This window comes from Aotus nancymaae, unplaced genomic scaffold, assembly GCF_030222135.1.
Source record: "Aotus nancymaae isolate 86718 unplaced genomic scaffold, 86718_ANA_hifiasm-v0.15.2.pri h1tg000006l, whole genome shotgun sequence".
Lineage (NCBI taxonomy): Eukaryota > Metazoa > Chordata > Mammalia > Primates > Aotidae > Aotus > Aotus nancymaae.
Window position 1 is genome coordinate 38645723 of NW_026988417.1, and position 23935 is coordinate 38669657.

Genomic DNA, 23935 nt, shown 5'->3' on the forward strand with positions numbered 1-23935 from the left:
CTGGCTAATTTTTCTATTTTTAGTAGAGACAGGGTTTCACAATATTGGTCAGGTTGGTCTTAAACTGATGACCTCAGATGATCCACCCGCCTTGGCCTCCCAAAGTGCTAGGATCACAAGCATGAACCACCATGCCCATCCTTTTTTTTTTTTTTTTTTGGGACAGAGTGTCACTCTGTTGCCCAGGTTGGAGAGCAGTGGTGCGACCTTGGTTCACTGTAAACCTCTGCCTTCCGGGTTCAAAGGATTCTGGTGCCTTAGCCTTCCGAGTAGCTGGGACTGCATGCATCTGCCACAACCTTCAGTTAATTTTTTGTATTTTTAGTAGAGACAGGGTTTCACCATGTTGGTCAGGCTGGTCTAAACTTCTGACCTCAGCTGATCCAAGTCTCGCTCTGTTGTCCGGGCTGGAGTGCAATGGTATGAGTTGGCTCACTACAATCTTCTTCACCTGGAAGCTTTAAGCAATTCTCCTGTCTCGGCCTCCTGAGTAGCTGGGATTACTGGTGTGTGCTACCATGCCTGGCTAATTTTTTGTATTTATTTTATTTTTTTCTTGAGACGGAGTCTCGAACTGTCACCCAGGCTGTAATGCAGTGGAGCGATCTCAGCCCACTGCAATCTCTGCCTCCTGGGTTCAAGCAATTCTCCTGCCTCAGCCTCCTGAGTAGCTGGAACTACAGGCATGCGCCACCACACCCAGCTAATTTTTTTTCTGTATTTTTAGTAGAAGGGGGTCTCTACTAAAACTAGAAAAAAATTAGCAGGGTTTCCCCATATTGGCCAGGCTGGTCTTGAACTCCTGACCTCAAGTGATCCACCCGCCTTGGCCTCCCAAAGTGCTGATTACAGGCATGAGCTACTGTGCCCAGTCAAGATGAACTTTTAAAAATGCAGCAGAAACAAAGCAAAGTGCTGACCTCTGGTAGGAATCAACAAACTTTTGAAAGCTTTCAAAAACTCTCAATTCCTATTCTTTAAAGAGTTGAAACAGGTAGTATAGGAAAAGGATACCATTATGGGTGACCACATACATTTTTTTTTTTGAGACAGATTCTCACTCTGTCATCCAGGCTGGAGTGCAATGGTGCAATGTCGGCTCACTGCCAGGCTCAAGCAATTCTCCTGCCTCAGCCTCCAGAGTAGCTGAGATTATAGGCGCTAATCACCATGACCGGCTAATTTTTTTTTATTTTTAGTAGAGATGGAGTTTCACCATGTTGGCCTGGCTGGTGTTGAATTCCTGACCTCAGATGACTTGCCTGCCTTGGTCTCACAAAGTGCTGGGATTGTAGGTGTGAGCCACTGTGCCCAGCCAGACCACATAAATTCTTATAAAACAAAGTAGGTGGAGGCAGGCAGAATGATTTATGGAAAGTGAAACAAAGTATTGCAGGGGATGGTAATACACACAAGTTTAAAATGTAGCATATCTGTTAACGTGTTGGCTGTAGATTTCTTACCCTTACCAAAAAACTAATAATCTCCATGGAAAAAATCCACTTGTTAAATTTTAAAATTTACCTTATTTTTTACTTGGTCAATATTCTTTACAGGTGTGACTGAAATAATCCTCACAGGGTTCTCTTCATTTTCACTAACTCCAGTTTCTGTTGCCTCTGAACTCTGTTCCCTGTTTAAGACAAGTAAACCAAGACTTCATTATTTCCATGAAGAAAAAGTTCACTATCTCACAGTACCAATAAAAACAGGCTGAGGCTGGTTTTGAAACCTTGCCAAATGAAGCAATGATAGCAAGATTCAGACACTCTGAAGTTATACACTACTGCTTTAAAAATACCATTTTCCATTTAGCTTTGATCAAGTGGTATCAATTTCTATTTTGCCTTAATAACAGTAAGACAGAAATGACTGCCTAACACCACTCTACAAAAGGATTGTCAAGAAACAAAATGCCACAACTACTGTAAGCTTTATCTTTTGGAAACAGAAAATCCTAAAACAAAAATAAAACTACAGACCATAGTATAGTACAGTTATTTCTATGGTGTTCTACAAAAAAGGGGGCTGTCAAAAGAGGCTATTCGGTAGGTATTTGAAGCCACTAGTCTTTTTTTTTGTTTGTTTGTTTTTTTGTTTAATTTGAGACGGAGGCAGGAGGATCTTGTTACCCAGGCTGGAGTGCAATGGCGTGATCTCGGCTCACCGCAACCTCCGCCTCCTGGGTTCAGGCAATTCTCCTGCCTCAGCCTCCTGAGTGGCTGGGATTACAGGCACGCGCCACTATGCCCAGCTAATTTTTTGTATTTTTAGTAGAGACGGGGTTTCACCATGTTGACCAGGATGGTCTCGATCTCTTGACCTCGTGATCCACCCGCCCTGGCCTCCCAAAGTGCTGGGATTACAGGCTTGAGCCACCGCACCCGGCCGCCACTAGTCTTTAAAACACATATTAAAACTCACAAGAGGCTGCTGGAAAAAAAAAGAAAAAAATAAATAAAACCATTAACTGAATTTATATCTTGGGCTTCATTTTTGCTAAAAATGGTTTAAAACATCACTGGGTTGAATTTATTCTTAAGATATCATGTGTAAGAATAGTATCTTTAAAAACCACAATATTTAGTATTCTTAAGAGTAGGGTCAGAAATGATGAAAGTTTGATGTGATGGATATCTTAATTACCTTGATTTGATCACTATACATGGTATGCATGTACCACAATATCACATGTACACCATAAATATGTATAATTATTATGTATCACAATAATTATTTTTATAAAAAAAATTGCAGGTGGAAATATTTGTGCAGTAGTTAATGTACCGAATACTTAGTATGTTAAAATAAACATGAAATTTTTCTTTGAGACACAGTTTCACTCTTGTTGCCTAAACTGGAGTGCAATAGCGCAATCTTGGCTCACTGCAACCTCTATCTCCCAGGGTCAAGCAATTCTCCTGCCTCAGTCTCCAGAGTAGCTGGGATTACAGGTGTGCGTGTCACCATGCCTGGCTAATTTTTTTGTATTTTTAGTAGAAACAAGGTTTCACCATGTTAGCCAGGCTGATCTCGAACTCCTGATCTCAGGTGATCTGCTCACCCTGGCCTCCCAAAGTGATGCAATTGCAGGCATGAGCCACCAAGTGCCTGGCCCTAAACATGAAGTATTTTTATAAATGGACAATGTTAGAACAATAGAACAATGTTAACTTATCCCATACTTTTTTTTTCCCCTTATTTTCACAGGGCATAGAGCAGGAGAATGTCTTCAAACATACATATACATATACATATACATATACATATACATATACATATACATATACATATACATATATATGTGTGTGTGTGTGTGTGTGTATATATATATATATATATATATATATAAAAACAGGGTCTCACTCTGTCACTCAGGCTGGAGTGAAATTATGTAATCATAGCTGATATAGCCTAGAACTCCTGCACTCATGTGATCCTCCTGCCTCTGCCTTCTGAGCTCCCAAGGAGCTGGGACTACAGGTGGGTGTGCCACCATGTTGCCCAGGCTGGTCTAGAACTCCTGGGCTCCAGTGATTGTCCTGCCTTGGCCTCTCAAAATGCTGAGATTACAGGTATTAGCCATCATACTTGGCCTTTTCTTTCTTTTTTTTTTTTTTTAAGAGACAGGATCTTGCTTTGTCACCCAGGCTGGAGTGTAGCGGGGCCATCATAGCTCACTTTAGCCTTGAAGTTCTGGCCTCAAGCGATAATCCTGCCTTGGCCTTCTAAAGCGCTGGGATCACAGCTGTAAGGCACTGCACCCAGCCCTCCTATACTAATTTGAGTTAAAAATTAAAAACTGTCTGGGTGCGGTGGCTCATGCCTGTAATCCCAGCACTTTGGGAGGCTGACGTGGGTGGATAACAAGCCCAGGAGTTCGAGACCAGCCTGGCCAACATGGTGAAACACCATCTCTACCAAAACTACAAAAAAATTAGCTGGACATAGTAGCGCGCACCTGTAATACCAGCTACTCAGAAGGCTGAGGCAGGAGAATCCCTGAACCCTGAAGGCAAAGGTTGTAGAAGCTGAGATCAGGCCACTGCACTCTAGCCTGGGCAACAGAGCAAGCAAGACTCCGTCTCAGAAAAAAAAAAATTAAAAAGTGTTTCAATTTATTTAAAAGTAATGCTTTCATACTTTTCCTAAGGGTTGAATTTTCTTATGTATAAAAAATAAACATTTTGGGCCAGGTGTGACAGTTCATGACTGTAATCTTAGCACTTTGGGAATACAAGATGGGTGGAGACCAGCCTGGCAAACATGGTGACACCCCAACTCTACTAAAAATACAGAAATTAGCTGGGTGTGGTGGTGTCTGCCTGTAAACCCAGCTACTGAGGAAGCTGAGGTGTGAGAATCGAATGAAACCAGGAGGTGGAGGTTGCTATGGGCTGACATCGCGTCACTGCACTCCAGCCTGAGAGACAGAGTGAGACTGTCTCAAAAAAATTTAAAATAAGCATTTTGATGTAAATTATATTACTAATTTTTATATTTTTTTGTTAACTTTTCTACACACTTACAATGCTATATATTAATAGTTTCAAAGTGTGCAGTACACTCTTGATTGCATCACTGAAAATACTAAAATGTGCCTAGGTGCAGTGGTTTGTGCCTATAATCCCAGCACTTTGGGAGGCTGAAGTGGGTGGATCACTTGAGCCCAGGAGATGGAGCCTGACCTGGGGAAGATGGCAAAACCCCATCTTTACAAAAAAAAAAAATCGACTAGGGATTGGTGGCACAAGTCTGTAGTCCCAGCTACTCGGGAAGCTGAAGTGAGAAGATCCTTAGTGCCCAGGAGTCTGAGGCTGCAGTGAGCTATGATCCTGCCACTGCCCTCCAACCTAAGCGACAAAGTGAGACCCTGTCTCTTAAAAAATAATAATTACATAAAATTTAAAAAAAAAAGCACTAAAAATTCATCAGTATTATTTTGTACAAAAACATCTCTAACAACAGAAGACTGTTTTATGAGACAGTGCTTTAGGAATAAAAGATAAACCAAGCAGTGAGTGCTAGTAACAAAATAATTGGAGAGGAAAGTTGCCTTGATCGATTTCCGGTTGAAGGGTTCAGCTCTGAATTTACATTAATATTGCTTCCAGTCTCAGTGCCAGCGCTTCTAACATAGGGTTTCCTTCCCGTTGCTGATAAAGGCTTGTTTACTGTACCTAGTACACCAGCAGGCTTTGGCTAAAGAAAAAAAAAAACACACACACACATGTTCATACCTTACCATGTATACATGTAAATTTAGACACAAGTAAGAGATATTGTTAAGTGCTAATTAGTTAAATTTATTACAAATGTTCATTGTGGCCCAGGAACAGTGGCTCCTGCCTATAAATCCCAGCACTCTGGGAGGTGGATCACTTGAAGCCAGAGGTTCGAGACCACGCTGGCCAACACAGTGAATCCCAACTTCTACCAAAAATACAAAAATTAGCCAGGTATGGTGGTATAAGCCTGTAGTCCCAGCTACGTGGCAGGCTGAGGCATGAGAATTGCTTGAATCCAGGAGGCAGAGGTTGTAGTGAGCTGAGATTGCACCACTGTACTCCAGGCTGGGCAACAGAATGAGATTGTCTCAAAAAAAAAAAAAAAAAGTTCATTCTGTAAAATTGTGTTTGACTGCCTTAATACAATTGAAAGCCATAAACATATCTCTACTTAATAACTAGGTAATATTAATTTATCCTTTATTATTCAATCAAAATAAAAAGTTCCCCTAAAACACAGCAAAATATATAATAAATGCTCTATAAACTATTGGATATATACATAGTAATAATTTAGGAACTATTTACAAAAAACTAAATTTACTTTTGCTGTTTTAGGTGTCACCAAAAGAAAATAAATTGCCTAATTCATTAGTAGTATAAAATTACTTCTTTCATCTTATATACCTAACTTGATTATAGCATTTCCCAGGAAAATCTGCTTTGTGAATTGTAAATAAACTGTGCTTAACATTACTGATGAGAACGCACAGTGACAATTCAGAAAAGTGGTTCCTGGCAGAAAAAGTCTAAAAGCACAGCTGCTTTAGATGTTATAAATCCACAATGTGATCCCTAAGAATCAGGAACTATACAATCTAGTGGTCATTTAGAGGTATTTCTAGGAATAGTAGAAGCAATATACACATGAAACAAAGATCTCAAAATTATTAAAGTATATAATACCTTTCCTGTTAACAGAAGTACTCTTGTCTCTTCTGAAATATAACTCTTATCATTACAGAAGTCCTATTAAAAAAAAAAGAAAAAAGAAACATCAATTAAAGGGAACATGCATATTTTAATTGTTCCAATAGTCTTTTTAGGTATTGTGCCTTGCAATAATAAATAGACTTGTGCTAATACATGTATCAATTCATCAAACAATCAAAACTTTTTTTTGTTTTGAGATGAAGTCTCGCTCTTGTTGCCAGGCTGGAGTACAGTGGCATGATCTCGACTCACTGCAACCTCCACCTCCCAGGTTCAAGTGATTCTCCTACTTCAGCCTCCGAAGTAGCAGGACTACAGGCGCGTGCCACCACGCCTGGCTAATGTTTTGCATTTTTAGTAGAGACTGGGTTTCACCACATTGGCCAGGACGGCTTCAACTCCTGACCTTGTGATCCGGCGACCTTGGCCTCCCAAAGTGCTAGGATTACAGGCATGAGCCACCACACCTGGTTTACAACCAAAACATTTAATGAGCCATACTGTAAGTCTAGCTTCAAATTAAAGTAATGGCACATAGACTTAGGCAAATGTCAAAGGTAAATTTCTTAAATCACACCATAAATAAAGCACACCTATGTTTTCATATGGTTCAATGCAGTTAATTCATTAAATTTATTCACTGGATTATCTTTTCTTCCACCACTACATCATAAACTTGGGCCAGGCATGGTGGCTCACGCCTGTAACCCCAGCACTTTGGGAGGCTGAGGTGGGCAAATCACTAGGTCAGGTGTTCAAGACTTGCCTGGCCAACATGGTGAAACTCAGTTTCTACTAAAAATACAAAATTAGCTGGGCCAGGTGGCACACGTCTGTAATCCCAGCTACTCAGGAGGCTGAGGCAGAAGAATCGCTTGGACTCAGGAGGCAGAGGTTGCAACAAGCCTAGACTGTGCTACTGCACTCTAGCCTTGGCGATAAGAGCGAAACTCCATCTCAAAAAAAAGGCTGTTTCTGGGCCAGGTGTGGTGGCTCACCCCTGTAATCCCAGCACTTTGGGGGGCTCAGGTAGGAGGATCACGAGGTCAGTTCAAGACCAGCCTGACCAACACAGTGAAACCCCGTCTCTACTAAAAATACAAAAATTAGCCAGGTGTGGTGGTGCAAGCCTGTAATCTCAGCTACTCAGGAGGCTGAGGCAGGAGAATCGTTTGAACCCGAAAGGCGGAGGTTGCAGTGAGCCGAGATTGTGCCACTGCATTCCAGCCTGGGTGACAGAGTGAGACTCTGTCTCAAACAAACAAACAAAAATCTTAAGTGAATTATGTTCTTTGATAGCTGTGATATTAAAAAGTAAATACATGATTTAAACCAAATGTGGACAATGATAGCACTTTCTTGAGAGTTTTATCTATATATAACTTAGGAGTTCAAACTTGATCTCTCGATGCCTCTTCCTACTTAATACCTGAAAATGGCAAACAAACCACAATAATGTGTCAGTGAAGTAAAACTAGCTACTAAACTCAGGAAATTCATTAAGTTTTAAGTAATCCCATTAAAAAATGTATTTTTTATTTTATTAAATTTACCTTCACACAAGTAGGAAAGAATAAAGTGTGCCTGTGAGGAAATCACAGTTTTGTCATGTGTGCTAAGCAAAACTGTATCATTTCTTTTGAACAAAGTCTTCTATGCAGCTAAAATAAGAAACCTGTACACCAAAGCTCATTCACTTCATTCACAAAGATATAGTATAGCTTCGCTAGATTCACTAACTTCATAAACCTAGTATTCTAGTGTTTATGAATTACTAACATATTAAAAGCATATTAAAGTTAGATAAATGAGGAATGTTCCATACTGTTAACAGAAAAACCTAAGTTACTATTAAGAAGACTAAAATACTATAAACACTGTAGATATTAAAAGAAAAAAAAATTGGTATCTATGAGGCCAGATAGGTGTAGTAACAAGTAGCAATTTAATTCTTGATTGTGGTATCACCACTGTTATGAAGATTCTATTCTGGTAGTATTCTATTCACGATGGTCCTGGGTCAACAACAGGATAAATTTAAATTCAACAGCTCACTTAAGAATATTTTACAGGCTGAGCATGGTGGCTCATGCCTGTAATTCTAGCACTTTGAGATGCCAGAGGTAGGTGGATCGCTTGAGCCAAGGAGTTTGAGGCCTGGCCAACATGACAAAGCCATGTCTCTACAAAAAATTAAAAAATTAGCCAGGTGTGGTAGCATATGTCTGTGGTCACAGTTACTTGAGAGGCTGAGGTAGGAGGACTGCCTGAGCCAGGGAGGTGGAGGCTGATCAAGCCATTGCACTCCAGCCTGGGTGATGAAGTGAGACTCAAAAAATTTAGAGAGGACATACTTTTGTAATTCTCATTATTTCTATCATAAACAAGGCAGAGTTAAGTGTTCAATACTAAATCAATAATAAAAATCAGACTATATTTTAGCAAACTTTTATTAAAGAATGGCATTCAAAGTAGGAAGCTTTGTTTATGTCTTGGAATGTGCATTTGGAGAATCCTCTAAGCCAGGGCGGGGTCTCCAATCCACAAGCCACAGACCGGTATGGGTCTGTGGCCTGTTAGGAACTGGGATGCATAGCAGGCAGTGAGTGGCTGGTGAGCAAGCATCACCACCTGAGCTCTGCCACATGTCGGATCAGCGGCAGCATTAGATTCTCATAGAAGCACAAACCCTACTGTGAACTATGCATGCGAGGGATCTAGGTTGCGTGTTCCTTATGAGAATCTAACTAATGCCTGATGATCTGAGGTAACAGTTTAATCCTGAAACCCTCTCCCCACCTCAATTTTTCTGTGGAAAAATTGTCTTCCACGAAACTGGTCCTATGTGTCAAAAAGGTGGGGAACCACTTGCTCTAAGGGGGTCATTACTCAGGCATATGTATACGTTTACAGGAGAAAGTTAAGCAAGTTTAAAATACCACATAAAGCAGAAAATAAAAGCTTTTAAAAATCCAAATTAGCTGGAAAAACTTACAGAACCTGGGTTACCTGGAAAATTTACCTACACGGGAAACAATTTGCTGAAAGCACAATAGATGCACTGTATATTAATAATACCATTTATTGAATGCTTTTATGTGATAAATTCTGCATATAAACCTAGATATTAGTAATTGTCCATGTGTGTTATTAACATCTGCATCATAAAGATGAAGAAATTGAGGCTTAGAGGGAAAGTGTCTCTCCTTATACTGTGCCAAATTTAAAACTTTTCTTGTTTGCAAAAGTACTAATCATGTTTCAATAAAATGAGATTAAAATAATTTAAAAAGGGCCGGGTGCGGTGGCTCACACCTGTAATCCCAGCACTTTGGGAGGCCGAGGCGGGTGGATCACGAGGTCAAGAGATCGAGACCATCCTGGTAAACACGGTGAAACCCCGTCTCTACTAAAAATACAAAAAATTAGCTGGGCATGGTGGCATGTGCCTGTAATCCCAGCTACTCGGGAGGCTGAGGCAGGAGAATTGCCTGAACCCAGGAGGCGGAGGTTGCGGTGAGCTGAGATCACGCCATTGCACTCCAGCCTGGGTAACAAGAGCGAAACTCCGTCTCAAAAAAAAAATAAATAAATAAATAAAATAAAATAATTTAAAAAATCTGAAAACTACTTGTAACACTAGAAATTCCTAGAACAAACATAAGAACAACAACATTTGTAGTCATCTATTCAAGTCAGAATAATGTTCAGGGCTATGTAAGATAACCTCCCATTCTTTGATAAACTCAGAGGTATTTTTTTACTATGTGGTCAAGACAGTTCACTCTTTGCCACAATGGCTGATGATAACTGAAATTTAAATCAGTTTAGTGTGGTAGGAAAAACGAGAGGAAGAAAATTACCTTTTCAGGTTGTGTAAAAAATTTCATTGGGAGGACTGGGTCCTTTGGTGAATCTGCATTGCACAAAGCACTTTTACTATTGATAACACAGAGAGCCACATCACATACTGTATACAGTTTCTAGGGAGAAAAAGGAATCATATATAACTTTTAGTATTGCAAAATAATCACCATTACCAATTCCATCAAATGTGTAAATTATTCCTTGAACATTCTATATTTCTGTTCAGCACTGTTTATGTATCTTCCTGGAAAATAAAAATCCCTTTATCTGAATTTAACACGAATGCCAATATGCACAGAAAATAACAAACAAATGAACCAACCCAGAGAAATCACACAAGAACAATAAGCATTTGTCTGTAACTCTTTCTGTAAGTTTGTAAGATAGCATAGTTGTACATTTTATTCTTATCCTCCTGTTCTCTGAGGTTATAAAGTCTTTTCAGAGTACTAAAGATTCCTGAAATAACAAAATTCGCTTGTAATGAAGTGCAATAAAAACTGACTACAAATTTATAAACACTGTAAAATTTAAATTCTTATGTATGGCCAAAAAAAACCCCAAGAGGGACAATATATTTTTCTTTTTTTTTTTTTAGTTCATGTCGTTTATTAACTCAGTAGGACAATATATTTTTCTATTACATCTTAACACCCACTGGCCCAACACTCATCTTACTTCATTTGTCTTGGATTCATCTGGAGACTGGGCATCTCTGGTTAACTTGATGTTCTCTGCCATCTTCTTCATAAAGGCATGGCTATTGTTTTCATTCTTTGTCATTAAAACTTCAAGCATGAACCATAGGCACCTAAATGTAAACATATTAAAGAGACTAGATGTAGACAGATGCTTTAGCTTAAAGCAATAAATATGTTACTAGGAATTTCTGTTGTCTGAATAAAATAAAATGACCAACCTTAATTACTAATATATGTATTATGATATTAATCATATTCTATTCAAATTTAAAGCATAAAATAATATATTAAAAAATGAAAACACAGCTTAATGAGAAATTCTGACAGTTTCATGAAGCATATAATGATTCACCCTGGCTGGAGGCAGAGGACACCTACAATCTCAGCACTTTGGGAGGCTAAGGTGGGTGGATTATTGCCTGAACCCAGAAATTCGAGACCAGCCTGGGCAACATAGTGATACGCCATCTCATACAAAAATAAAAAAAAATAAAAATAAATAAAAATTAGCTGGGCATGGTAGTGGGTGCCTGTATTCCCAGCTACTTGTGGGGCTGAGGTTGGAGGGTCGCTTGTCCCAGGGTGGCAGAGGTTGCAGTGAGCCATGATCACGCCACTGCATTCCAGCCTGGGCAAAAAAGTGACACCCTCTCAAAAGAAAACACAGATTCACCCTAGGTTAGTTTAGAAAATTTGACGTATCTTAACACCCAGCAATGATGAGCAAATCAACACACAGCCGTCTTGGCATTTTGATTATTTGTAAGCTACCCAGAAGTTCTACAACTGGCATGCAGTTCTGCTGAGAAATAAGTCTAAACTGTATTTACTATAAGGCTGATGTGTGTGGTACCCAGCCGCTCAGTTAAGGAGTCACAATCTCAAACCATTTTTGCTGTTCTACACTTGTCACTGTATACTAATTTAATACATTGTGTCTGAAGGGAACATCTCAATTTCAAGTAAAAGTGAACCCCAAATCAGGCTGTACATTAGAATTGCTTGGAGAACTCAGACAAATCTGAGAATGGGACCTGTTTTTACAAAGATACTAGGATTTTCAGGTGGTGACAGGACTACAGTATTACTGCATCAACAGGGGAGAAATTATTTGATGATACTCTGTAAAAGCTTCTTTGCCTATATTCTATGTAAATGTTTTAAGAGACTATTGTAGCATGCATTCGTTTTTTAGCTTAATGGCTTAAATGATAGTTGGTAGTTTCAATAATATTTATTAACTTTGGCAAAGAGTTATCAATTCTAGTTAGATACTAGGTAACTGCTAGAATCCTGATCAAAGAATGGAGCAGAATAAAGAATAACAAACATAATAAAAACTAGCAAATACTTAATGAGTGCTATCTGCTAGGCATTAGGCTAAGTACCTTCATATAATCCTCATAACTCTATAAAGAATATGAAAAATCATCACCATTATACAGATATAGAACGTTATCTTTTTTTTTTTTTTGTCTTTTGAGAAAGGGCTTTGCTTGTCACTCAGGCTGGAGTGCAGTGGCATAATCACAATGGCAGTCATGGTGTCCTGGGCTCATGCTACCTTCCTACCTCAGCTTCCTTAGTAGCTGGGACTACAGGCGTGTGCCACCACATTTGGCTAATTTTTGTAGAGGTGGGGTTTCGCCATGTTGCCCAGGCTGGTCTTGAATTCCTAGGCTCAAGAGATCGACCTGCCTTGGCCTTCCAAGGTGCTGGGATTGCAGGCATAAGCTACCACACCTGGCTACCTAATTTTTTTTTTTAAAGACGTTAAATAACCTGTTTAAGGTCACAGAGATAAGAAGATGGAGCTAGGATAGAACCAGGTCTGATTTTATACTTTTAACAAAACTATACAAAATAAATATAAAAAAAAATAAACAATAATAAACATTATCTGAGCAAGTACATACTAGACAAAGGTTACAACACTGAACACATCGGTTCTACAGGTTTCAGGATTCTATTTGTTTATATAAACACTGAAATCATTTCATTAATTCCCTGGGTTCAGAATTCTGTTGAGTTTCTATTAACTTGAAGATTTGTTTGATCTCTTTCCACAGAAGTATAGGGTCAAGATTACTCTCAGTTTTAGGGGATAAGGTGAGGAAGCATTCTTATGCAGGGTTTCCTTAAAAAGTTATAATAAAAATATCTTGCGGTAAAGTTTTAAACATTAGCATATATATAAAATACTTAAATGTGCATCAACATAGGAGACTTTATTCCTTGAAGTAACTGAAAAAAAGTATGATTGTCCTGTGATAAGAATGTCAATTCCATCTTAATTTTATGCAAATATGTTAAGACTAATGTGCTAACATGAACCAATTGACTCAATAAATTTTGGTACTTGGAAATTGTTCAATATAATGTGATACTTAAAATAACAGGATACAAAACAATACATATGTGTATTACAAAACAATATATAATAAACGTTAAGATGGCATTTTGAGAAATTAGAATATGTTGAAAACCCTGGGGCTGTGTCTCACTTCTGCATCCTCAATACTGCCCAAGAAATGTAATCACTAATGTTTACTCATCCTATAAAGTACACAGATTCCCATAATCCTCTGCTTCTTCTTGCCTTATCCAAGGGAGCTAATTCCTCTCCATCTCACGTCTTTTCACTGAGCTCTTTCGAATATACTCCCCCTTGCCCTCCGCAAAAGAAACTTCAATGAATGCTCACTTTACCTTTTTGCCATAACTGAAACCATACTGCCACCCCAAGAATGCTTGCCTTGCATTCCCCCAAAGTTATAGTCTCTCATTCTATTAGATGTTGCATACTTTGGGACAGAGTGGGTTTAGCTTCTATCATCCTCAGTGCTGATTCCAGCTATTCTTCCATGTTTATATAAAATTATTCCTAGGAAGCTTATGACATTTGGCTGCTTCTACCATCCTCTCCTTGTCAATGGTATCTATCAACTGCCCTATGTTCCTTGCATTCATTTAGTTTCTGGATAACAATTTTCCTCAACTCCATCTTTAAGTCCTGCCAATTTTCTGAGCTACCTATTTAACATGATTTCCTAATTCCTGGCTGCTCCAATCCTGGTAAATTTTATCTTTGCTTAAGACATTTCACTCCCTCAGACATTCCTAGGCTTTGTTAATCTTTAGAACTTGTTCACCTGTGAAATTACAAATTTACTTCAGCCTACCTCCCAGGCTCAAGTGACTCTCCTGCCTTAGCTTCCTGAGTAGCTGGGACTACAGGTACATGCTATAACACCAAGCCAATTAAAAAAATTATTTGTAGAGCTAGGGTCCTGCTATGTTGCTCAGGCTGGTCCTGAAATCCTGGACTCAAATAATCCTCTTGTCTTGGCCTCTCAATATTTTAATCACTTATTTTTGAAAATAGTCTCTAAGTCTCAGAACATGAGACTTATGCTTCAAAACAGGAAAAAAAAAAAAGAAAAAAGAAAAGTCTCAACTTTCTTACCCATTTTCCTTCTGGTAGACTTACTTTTAAAAACTCAAGAACAATCCAAGTCTTTGGCTTCTTGACAGCTATATTTAGAATTGTTTAATGCTAGAAAAAAGTCATGTAGCTGAGAAGCTTGACATAATTATAAATTTAAGATTTTCAACTTAGTACTCAATGCTAGCCAGCTATCCTATGTGTTAGCAGGGTTTTTTGCTACTTCTTTACAGCAGCTGTTACCATTCTTTACTCATATCTAATTCTACCACTCTCACCTACCAGCAAATTTTGCTCCTGTATCATTTAGAAACCTAAGTCATCAGATGAGACTTCCTCAACTACTTAACGGCAGTCCTGGAAAATTACTTTTATTCCCTGGATGTCCCTTTATCTATCCTTAAGATTACACCTCCTCACCAATTCTTCTTTTTGAAGACCTCACCTCTCAATTTACTACCATAATTGCTTTTTTACCTACAATCACACTTTATCCCCTGGCTCCTTAAATACTTCCTATTGCCTTCTTTCTACTCAATTTATAGTCAATTTTTAAAAAAGATTTGTCTAAATGATATGTATTCCTTATCTTTCGGCCACTTGGCTTTCACCTGCATTGCTTTACTGCAGCTGACCCTGCCAAGGTTATCAGTGAGTGTTTTGTTGCTAAACAGATTTAAAAAATTATTTATTTTCCAATAAGCAAATAAATACAGTTTGTTGTTAAATTCAAAGGACACTTATTAGCTGTGTGACTTTACCCTTGCTGGGATCTTCATTTGTAAAATGGGAACAACAAGTCGGGCATGGTGGCTCATACCTGTAATCCCAGCACTTTGGGAGGTCGAAGAGGGTGGATCACCTGAGGCCAGGAGTTTGAGACCAGCCTGGCCAAAATGGCGAAACCCCATCTGATAAAAAATATAAAACCTAGCCAGGTGTGGTGGTGCATGTCTGTAAGCCCAGCTACTCTGAAGGCTGCGGCAGAATAATTGCTTGAACCTGGGAGACAGAGGTTGCAGTGAGCCAAGATGGCGCCACTGTACTCCAGCCTGGGCAACAGAGCAAGACTCCATCCCCCTGCCCAAAAAACAAATTAGCCGGGAAGGCCACTCGGGAGGCTGAGGCAGGAGAATCGCTTGAACCTGGGAGGTGAAGGCTGCAATCAGCTGAGATCACACCACTGCACACCAAACTGGGTGACAGAGCAAGACCCCATCTCAAAACAAAAACAAAAACAAAATGGGAACAACAGTAATTATCCCAAGAATTGTTTTGAGGAATAAATGAGGTAATACTTCCAGTACACTTAACATATAAAAAGCCAATGAATGTTAGCTGGGTCCTGACCATTCCTCTGTCCTTCATGCATTCTCCAAACTGCTATTCCGTTGACCTCCCATTTTCTTCCTCTAGGTTGTTTTTTGATTCTCTGATCTTTCCAGTAGTGATATGTCTGAAGTCTACACTATTAGAAATTCTGCTCTACAGGTTATTTTTTTCTTCCTCCTCTTTTTAACTTCTGACTCTATCCAAGTGTGAGTTATGTGCCTATTCTAGGTACTTCCACAATAGCAGAGCACATATCACATACGATATTGTAACCACCTCTTTATCTTTCTTCATCTTCCATTATATTGTGAACCTTAAGGGAATATATATGATATTCATATTATGTCACCTCACAGCCCAAGAACCTAGCACACCTGGCACATTGAAAATATTCATAAGTATTTGTTAAGGAGGTATGAACATATGAAGAATAAAAAGTGTTGAAAGATACAGACCAAACTGTTAATAACAATGAAGGGCTTTTAGGGGGTATAATTATGAATAATTATTTTCTTCTTAATGAATTCATTTTCAATTTTTTCTTACTGAATATCAAAGGAGAAAGGTAATTATTAAACATTAAAGTATTAATCGTACTTATATTTAAATAAAATTTTTCAAATTCAAATAAATTATTACTGTCAGAAAAATGGCAGAGTAAGAAATTTCAGAGATCAACTGCAACAATAAACAACTGTTAAGCTGGAAAAAACCAATCATAATCACCTGTGCAGAACTCTGGAACCTCATGAGACCCAGCAACCAGGGGGTAAACACCTGATTTGATGAGGGAGAGGAAATGAATCTCAACAGTGGAGGGAATCTATGTTAGGTCACAGGCTGACCACAAAGATAACAGAACCATAACTTCAAGGCCTACACAAAACAAGGAATATAGACTTTGTGAAAGTAGTTTGGAAATGTCAGAATGGCGGACTGCGTCCTACAAGAATTTAGAAAGAGAGGAAAAATCAGATTTTTAGTTATCACATTAGAGTACTTAAAATGTCCAGTTCCTAACAAAAAACTACAAATCACATAAAGAATCAGAAAAATATGACTAATTCACAGGGGAGAAGAAAGAATCAGAAATCAACCCTGAGGAGGACCAGATTTTTAGACTTACTTGTCAAAGACATTAAATCAACTGTCTTAAATATGCTCTATGAGATAAAAGAAATAAAGATAATTATATGTATGAACAAGTACAGAATACTGATAAAGAGATAGAAATAATTAAAAGGAACCAAGCAGGAATTCCAGGACAGAAAAGTGTTAACAGCTGAAATTTAACATTCACTCTAGGGGTATTCAATGGCAGATTACAGGAGGCAGAAAAAAGATTCAGCAAACCTATAGATAAGGCAATTGGAAACATTCAGTCTGAACAGAAAGAAAAGAGAATGAAGAAAAACTGAATCTAATGAACCTGCAAGACACAATCAGAAATACTAACATATACATCCTGGAATTCCCAAATGGAAAGACAGAAAGTGACAGAAAAAATATTTGAAGAAATAATGGTCAAAAACTTGCAAATTTTATAAAAGATGTGAATTTATACATCCAAGAAAATCAATGATCTCCAAGCATGATGAAATCTGAGACCCACACTGGGACACATTAGAGTCAAATGGTTGAACATCTGATAAGGAGATAAAGGTCTCCTGAAAGCAGCCAAGGAAATGACTCATGTAAAAGGATCCTTAAGAAGAATAACAGCTGATTTCTCATCAGAAACCATTATGGCCAAGAGGCAGTGGATGACATCTTCAAGTTCTAAAAACACAAGCAAACAAAAAAACAAAAACCCCAACAACTGGTCAACCAAGAATCTTATATCCTATATAAGATTTGCCTTTGTCCAAGGATAAAGACAAAATTAAAACATTTCCAAATAAACAAGAGCAAAGGGAGTTTGTCATTAGTAGACCTGTCTTACGAGAAATGCTAAAGTGAGTCCATCAGGCTAAAATGAAAGGACACTAGATAGTAATTTAAAGCCATAAGAAGAAATAAATAAATCTGGTAAATGTGGTAAAAGTAACCATATAGGTACATTTAAAAGCCAGTATTACTGTACTTTGGCTCATAACTCATTTTTTTATACATGATTTAAAAGGAAAATGCATAAAACAGTAACTGTAAATCTAAGTAAATGGGAAAATAGTCTATAAAGATGTGATTTGTGAAAATAAAAAATAAAGGGAGAGAAAATACAGATACAGAAGAGCAATACGTCCGTATGCTATTGAAACAAATTCGGTATTATTTAAACTGGGTTGTTATAAGTGTGAGATGTCAGCTGTGATCTAAAACTTAATGAAAGATCTAAAAATTTTACAAAAAAGAAGAAATCAAAAGGTCTGCCACAAAAAAAAACAACCAAATACAAAAGAAAGAGAAAAAATGGGAAGAATTCCACAAAAAACAAGTAAGACATGCAGAAAATATACAGCTATTTACCAAACCAAACTCCTTATCAGTAACTACTTTTAATGTAAAAGGATGTAAGATAGTTCATGTAACAGTAACCATAAGAGAGATGAATGGCTATCTGTTAGATAAATAGATTTAAAGTCAAAAAGGTTACAAGAGACCCCAAGGACTATACTGATAAAAGGTCAATCCAGCAAGAAAATATGACTATAATAAATATATACAAAACAAACAAAATCCCCAAATCTATGAAGCAAAAATGGACAGAACTGAAGGGAGAAATAGAGAGTGCCTTAATAATACTTGGAGGCAACAATAACCCATTTTCTTTTTAATTTTAAAAAACAGAGACAGAGTCTCACTATGCTCCAAGGCTGGTCTAGCTCCTAAGCCAAAGTGATCCTCCTGCCCTGGCCTCCCAAAGTTGCTGGGATTACAGGTGTAAGCCACCATGCCTGGCCAAGAATAAAATGTTTAGAAATAAATTTAACCAAGGAAGACAAAGACCTGTACCCAGAAAACTAGTGAACAGTGTGGAAAAAAAAATTAAAGGCCTAAATAAATGCAAAGACATCCTGTGCTAATGGAGTAGAAGACTTAATACTGGTAAGATAACAATACCACCCAAGGCAATAAAAAGATTTAATGCCATCCCTATCAAAAGTATAATGGAATTTTTTAGAAATATAGATAAATGTGGCTGGGCACAGTGGCTCACATCTGTAATCCCAGCACTTTGGAAAGCCAAGGCAGGTGGATCATGAGGTCAGGAGATCGAGACCATCCTGGCCAACATGGTGAAACCTCGTCTCTATTAAAAATACAAAAAAAGTAGCCGGGCATGGTGGTGCACATCTGTAGTCCGAGCTACATGAGAGGCGGAGGCAGGAGAATTGTTTGAACCCAGGAGGCAGAGATTGTGTCACTGCACTACAGCCTGGGCAACAGTGTGAGACTCTGTCTCAAAATAAAAAAAATAAAAAAAAAAAGAAATAAAGATAAATGCAACCTAAAATTCATAGGAAATATCAAAAGCCAAAATCTTGAAAAAGAACAGGAATCAGACTCCCCAATTCTGAAACTTATTATAAAGTTATCATAATGAAAGTTACATGGTATAAGGTCAGACATATAGAAAAATTAAATAAGATTGAGTCCAGAAGTAAGCCCTTGCATATATAGTCAGTTGATATCAGACAAGGGTGCCAAAACTAATCTTTGGGGAAAGAACAGTCTCTTTAACAAATGGTACTGGAAAAATTGGATATTCACAAGCAAAATAATAAATCTGCATGTTTACCTTATGCAACAATTAATTTACAATGGATCAAAGATCTTAAATATAGAGCTAAAACTATAATTATGTCTTGGAAGAAAATGCAGTAAAATTTTCTTTTTCAAAGACAGAGTTTTTCTCTTATTTCCCAGGCTAAAGTGCAATGGAGCAACCTTGGCCTTCCAGGTTCAAGCTATTCTCCTGACTCAGCCTCCCAAGTAGCTGGGACTATAGGTGCCTGTCACCATGCCAGGCTAATTTTTTGTATTTTTAGTAAGAGATGGGATTTCGCCATGTTGGGCACGCTGGTCTCGAACTCCTGACCTCAGCTGATCCACCTACCTCAGCCTCCCAAAGTGATGGGATTACATGCATGAGCCACTGTGCCTGGCCAAAAATACAGTAAAAAAATTTTATGAACTTGGATTTGGTTCCTTAATTATGACAACAAAAGTCCTGTATAGGCAACAAAAGAAAAAATACACTGGGCTTCATTAAAGTAAAATCTTTCTTGTACCTGAATTGAACCTCAGACTGGAGAAAAACAAAAACAAAACTTTCATGCATCAAAGGATACTATCAAGAATTTAAATTATACACCTGATAAGAGACAAGCACCCAAATATATAAAGAACTCTTACAACTCAATAACAAAAAGACAATCCAATTAATAAAAGGGCAAAGTCACTAGACATTTCTCCACTTAACTGTATGATTAAAAGTGGTTAAAAAAAAAAACTACAAATTTTGCTATATATATTTACCACAATTAACAAAAAAACTGTTTCTGCCACAGTAACTTCCTAATTTCCATAAAGTCATGTAACTACATTTTGAAAAACTTAAACAAACAAACAAAAAAACAGACTGGGTTTCCTCTGTCACCAAGGCTGGAATGCAGTAGCCAAATCACAGCTCACCGCAGCCTTCGACTCCTGGGCTCCAGCAATCCTTCCATCTCAGCCTTCCAAGTAGTTGGGATTACAAGGTGAGAGCCACCATATGCACCGTGAAAAACATTATTTGGAACTTCAATTTACATGGTAATTTAAAAATGATGTTTAAAGATATATAAAAGTGGAAATGATTTCAGCAAGATGAGAGAACATCTAGAAAATATTTAAGACAAGAATACCATCTTTAATGCACCAGAAATAGGGGGAGAAGAACTGAGCAAAGCCACCAATGGTAAGAGAAACAGTTCAATTTCAGGCTGTACCACCCTGGTCTCCTAAACTGTCAGAACACCACTTGCACACAATTTCCCTAGACTGGTGGTTTCTGAGATGAGAGGAGGGAACTGGAGGTGGAACTCTGAGCTCTCCGCAGGTCTGGGAAGGACACTCCAGTCCTGTCCCATGAGAACCACTGGGAGTACTAGATGGGCTGAACTACCTGGGATGAAAAGAGCAGGACACTGATTGTGGTTGGATTTTGGTGATTATTCAGTGCTCCAGTTAGTGGGGACGCCCTGCTGAAGCTACTACGGAAAACAGTATGATGGTTCCTCAGGCTGGGTGTAGTGGCTCATGGCTGTGATCCTAGCAGTTTGGGAGACCGAGGTCAGAGGACAGCTTAAGCTCAGGAGTTCAAGACCAGCTTGGGCAACACAACAAGACTCTATCTCTATATTCAAAAAAAAAAAAAAGAAAGGAAGTTCCTCAAAAAAAATAAAAAACAACAAAACCATAAAACAAAACCAAAAACAGATCTACCATATATTCCAGCAATCCCACTGCTGGATACATATCCAAAATAAAGGAATTCAGTACATCTTGCCAGTACGGTGGCTCAGGCCTGTAATCCCAGCACTTTGGGAGGCCCAGGCAGGTAGATCACTAGAGGCCAGGAGCTGGAGGCCAGCTTGGCTAACATGGCAAAAACCAGTCTCTACTAAAAATACAAAAATTAGCTGGACGTGGTGGTACACGCCTGTAGCCTCAACTACTTGGGAGGCTGAGGCATGAGAATTGCTTGAAGTGGGGAGGCAGAGGTTACAGTGAGCTGAGATAACGCCACTGCATTCCAGTCTGGTGACAGGGTAAAACTCTGTCTCAAAAACGTAAAAAAAAGAAAGGAAATTAGTACATCTAAGAGACAGATGCATTTCCATGTTTACTGTAGCACTATTCACAAGAACCAAGATACTGGAATCAACCTAAGTGTCCCTCAACAGATAAATTAATTAGGAAACTTGAATACATACACACAATGAAAAATTATTCATCCATAAAAAAGAATGAAATTTGGCAGGGAATGGTGGCTCACACCCGTAATCCCACCATTTTGGGAGGCCGAGATGGGCGGGTCACGAGGTCAGGAGTTTGAGACCAATCTGGACAACACAGTGAAACCTTGTCTCTACTAAAAATACAAATAATTAGTTGGGTGTGCTGGTGTGCGCTTTGCGCCTGTAATCTCAGCTACTCGGGAGACTGAGGCAGGAGAATCGTGTGAACCCAGGAGGCGGAGGTTGCAGTGAGCCAAGATTGCGCCATTGCACTCCAGCCTGGGTGACAGGGGAGACTCCATCCCCACACTCCCCCCTCCAAAAGAATGAAATTCTGTCATTTTCAGCAACGAACAGAACTTGAAGTCATCTCAGGTTCAGTGAAATAAGTCAAGCACAGAGACAAATATCACATGACCTCACTCGTGGGCACTATAAGAGTGAAGGCCAGGCACAGTGGCTCACACCTATAATCATAGCACTTTAGGAGGCTGAGGCAGGAGGGTCGCTTGAGTCCAGGAGTTTGAGACCAGCCTGGGCAACACAGTGAGACACCAGCTCTACAAAAAATATTAAAATTAGCTGGGCATGGTGGCACATGCCTGTAGTCCCTTCTACTCAGGAAGCTAAGGTGGGAGATTGCTTTATCCCAAGAGGTTGAGGTACAATAAGCCCTGATCACACCACTGCAATCCAGCCTGAGTGATAGAGGAAGACCTTGTCTCATTTAAAAAAATTAAAATGCAGATCTTATACAGGCAGAGAGTAGATGGGTGGCTACCAGAGACTGTCAAGCATAGAAGGGAAGAGAGGATAAACAGAGACTGGTTGGTCGGGTGCAGTGGTTCATTTCTGTAATCTCAGGAGTCTGGGAGGCCAAGGCAGGTGAATCACGAGGTCGGGAGACCAGCCTGGTCAACATGGTGGAACCCCATCTCTATCAAAAATACAAAAGAAAAAAAAAAAAATTAGCCGGACATGGTGGCAGGCACCTGTTGTCCCAGCTACTTGGAAGGCTGAGGTAGGAGATCACTTGAACCCAGAAGGCAGAGGATGCAGTGAGACAAGCAACCTCTGAGCTTGGGCGACAGAGCAAGATTCCATCTCAAAAAAAAAAAAAACAAAAAAAACAAAAAAAACCCAAAAAATAAAAAAAAAACCCAGACTGGTTAATAAGTACAAAAATAGAAGGAATAAATTCTGACATTTGATAGTACAGTAGTGCTAAAATAAGGACAAAAATTGATAGAAGGAATCAATTCTGACATGATAGCACTATAGTTAACAATAACTTATGTGTATTTTAAAAATTTTATTGTAATAATTTTTTAGTGATAGGGTCTTGCTCTGTCACCCAGGCTGAAGTACACTGCCTTGATCATAGGCCACTGCAGCTCCGATGCCTGGGCTCAGGAGGGGATGGTTATTTTAATTACTCTGATTTTCTCATTACACATTGTATGTATGTACCAAAATATTATGTGTACCTCACAAATATGTACAGTTATGTATCAGTAAACTTTTTAAAGATGCTCAAATGTATTGCATGCTAGACAGAATGAAGAATGAAAAATGTTCCACTGTTTTCAGTTCCAACTCCAATCATTTCACATTTCAGTGCTCTTCCCTTATTATAATTCATCTCAATATAAACAGTAAAAATCAAATATAATAACTAAGATAACCAAACTAACCTATTTCAAAGACTTAGATAGCTTAACTAGCTGCAAACAAACAGAAAATGAACCAAAACCTCGTAGATGGAAAAATTTTTGAAAGATAAAACTGGCAATTTATAATAAATGAATAAAACCATAAGGAGATTCTAATTCCAATGGAAATAACAGTAAAAAAATTTACCATTTTTTGAAAACTAAACGTAATTTTTAGAATTCTTGAAAAACAAGACTTACTCTTTGATATCACGAAGCTGATCAACATCTTGTGATCTTGTAAAATCTGGATCATGGGCTAGCAGGTGAATCATGTATGGAACTACATATTCAGGCAACAGTGATAATAATTTCTCTGAAGTGAAAACATGATTTAATATTAAAAACAATCTTTATGAAATGCCTTAGTGGATTGAGTTTAACTACTTAAGTTTCCATTTTGTCCCTCAGTTATTTCTAAATTAGGCACAACATGATACCTGGATACTAAAATACTTTACACTTTACTTTTCTTTTTAATTTCTTTCTCTGGTACCTGGTATGCAGTTATATTTCACTTTTGAAAGATATTAAAGTCAAAGGTATCAGATATTAAACCTACTGAACAATAGGTCCTGGCCAGGTGTGGTGATTCATGCCTGTAATCCCAGCACTTTGGGAGGCTGAGGAGGACAGATCACAAGGTCAGGAGTTCGAGGCCAGCCTGGCCAACATGTTGAAACCCAGTCTCTACTGAAAATACAAAAATTTA

At 38.5% G+C, this 23935-nt stretch overlaps 1 protein-coding gene across 2 annotated transcripts in view; it reads right to left on the minus strand.

The window, feature by feature from the left end:
- The window catches only part of PDS5A (PDS5 cohesin associated factor A), a 156322-nt gene that overhangs the window by 19684 nt on the left and 112703 nt on the right, over window positions 1-23935 (minus strand). For both annotated transcript variants that reach the window (XM_064366510.1, XM_064366508.1), the window contains exons 26-31: window positions 23425-23539; window positions 10767-10899; window positions 10085-10204; window positions 6195-6257; window positions 5057-5202; window positions 1525-1633 (exon numbers count right to left, since the gene is read on the minus strand). In XM_064366510.1, the coding sequence (XP_064222580.1) occupies window positions 1525-1633; window positions 5057-5202; window positions 6195-6257; window positions 10085-10204; window positions 10767-10899; window positions 23425-23539 (686 nt within the window). The remainder of the gene's footprint in view (window positions 1-1524; window positions 1634-5056; window positions 5203-6194; window positions 6258-10084; window positions 10205-10766; window positions 10900-23424; window positions 23540-23935) is intronic.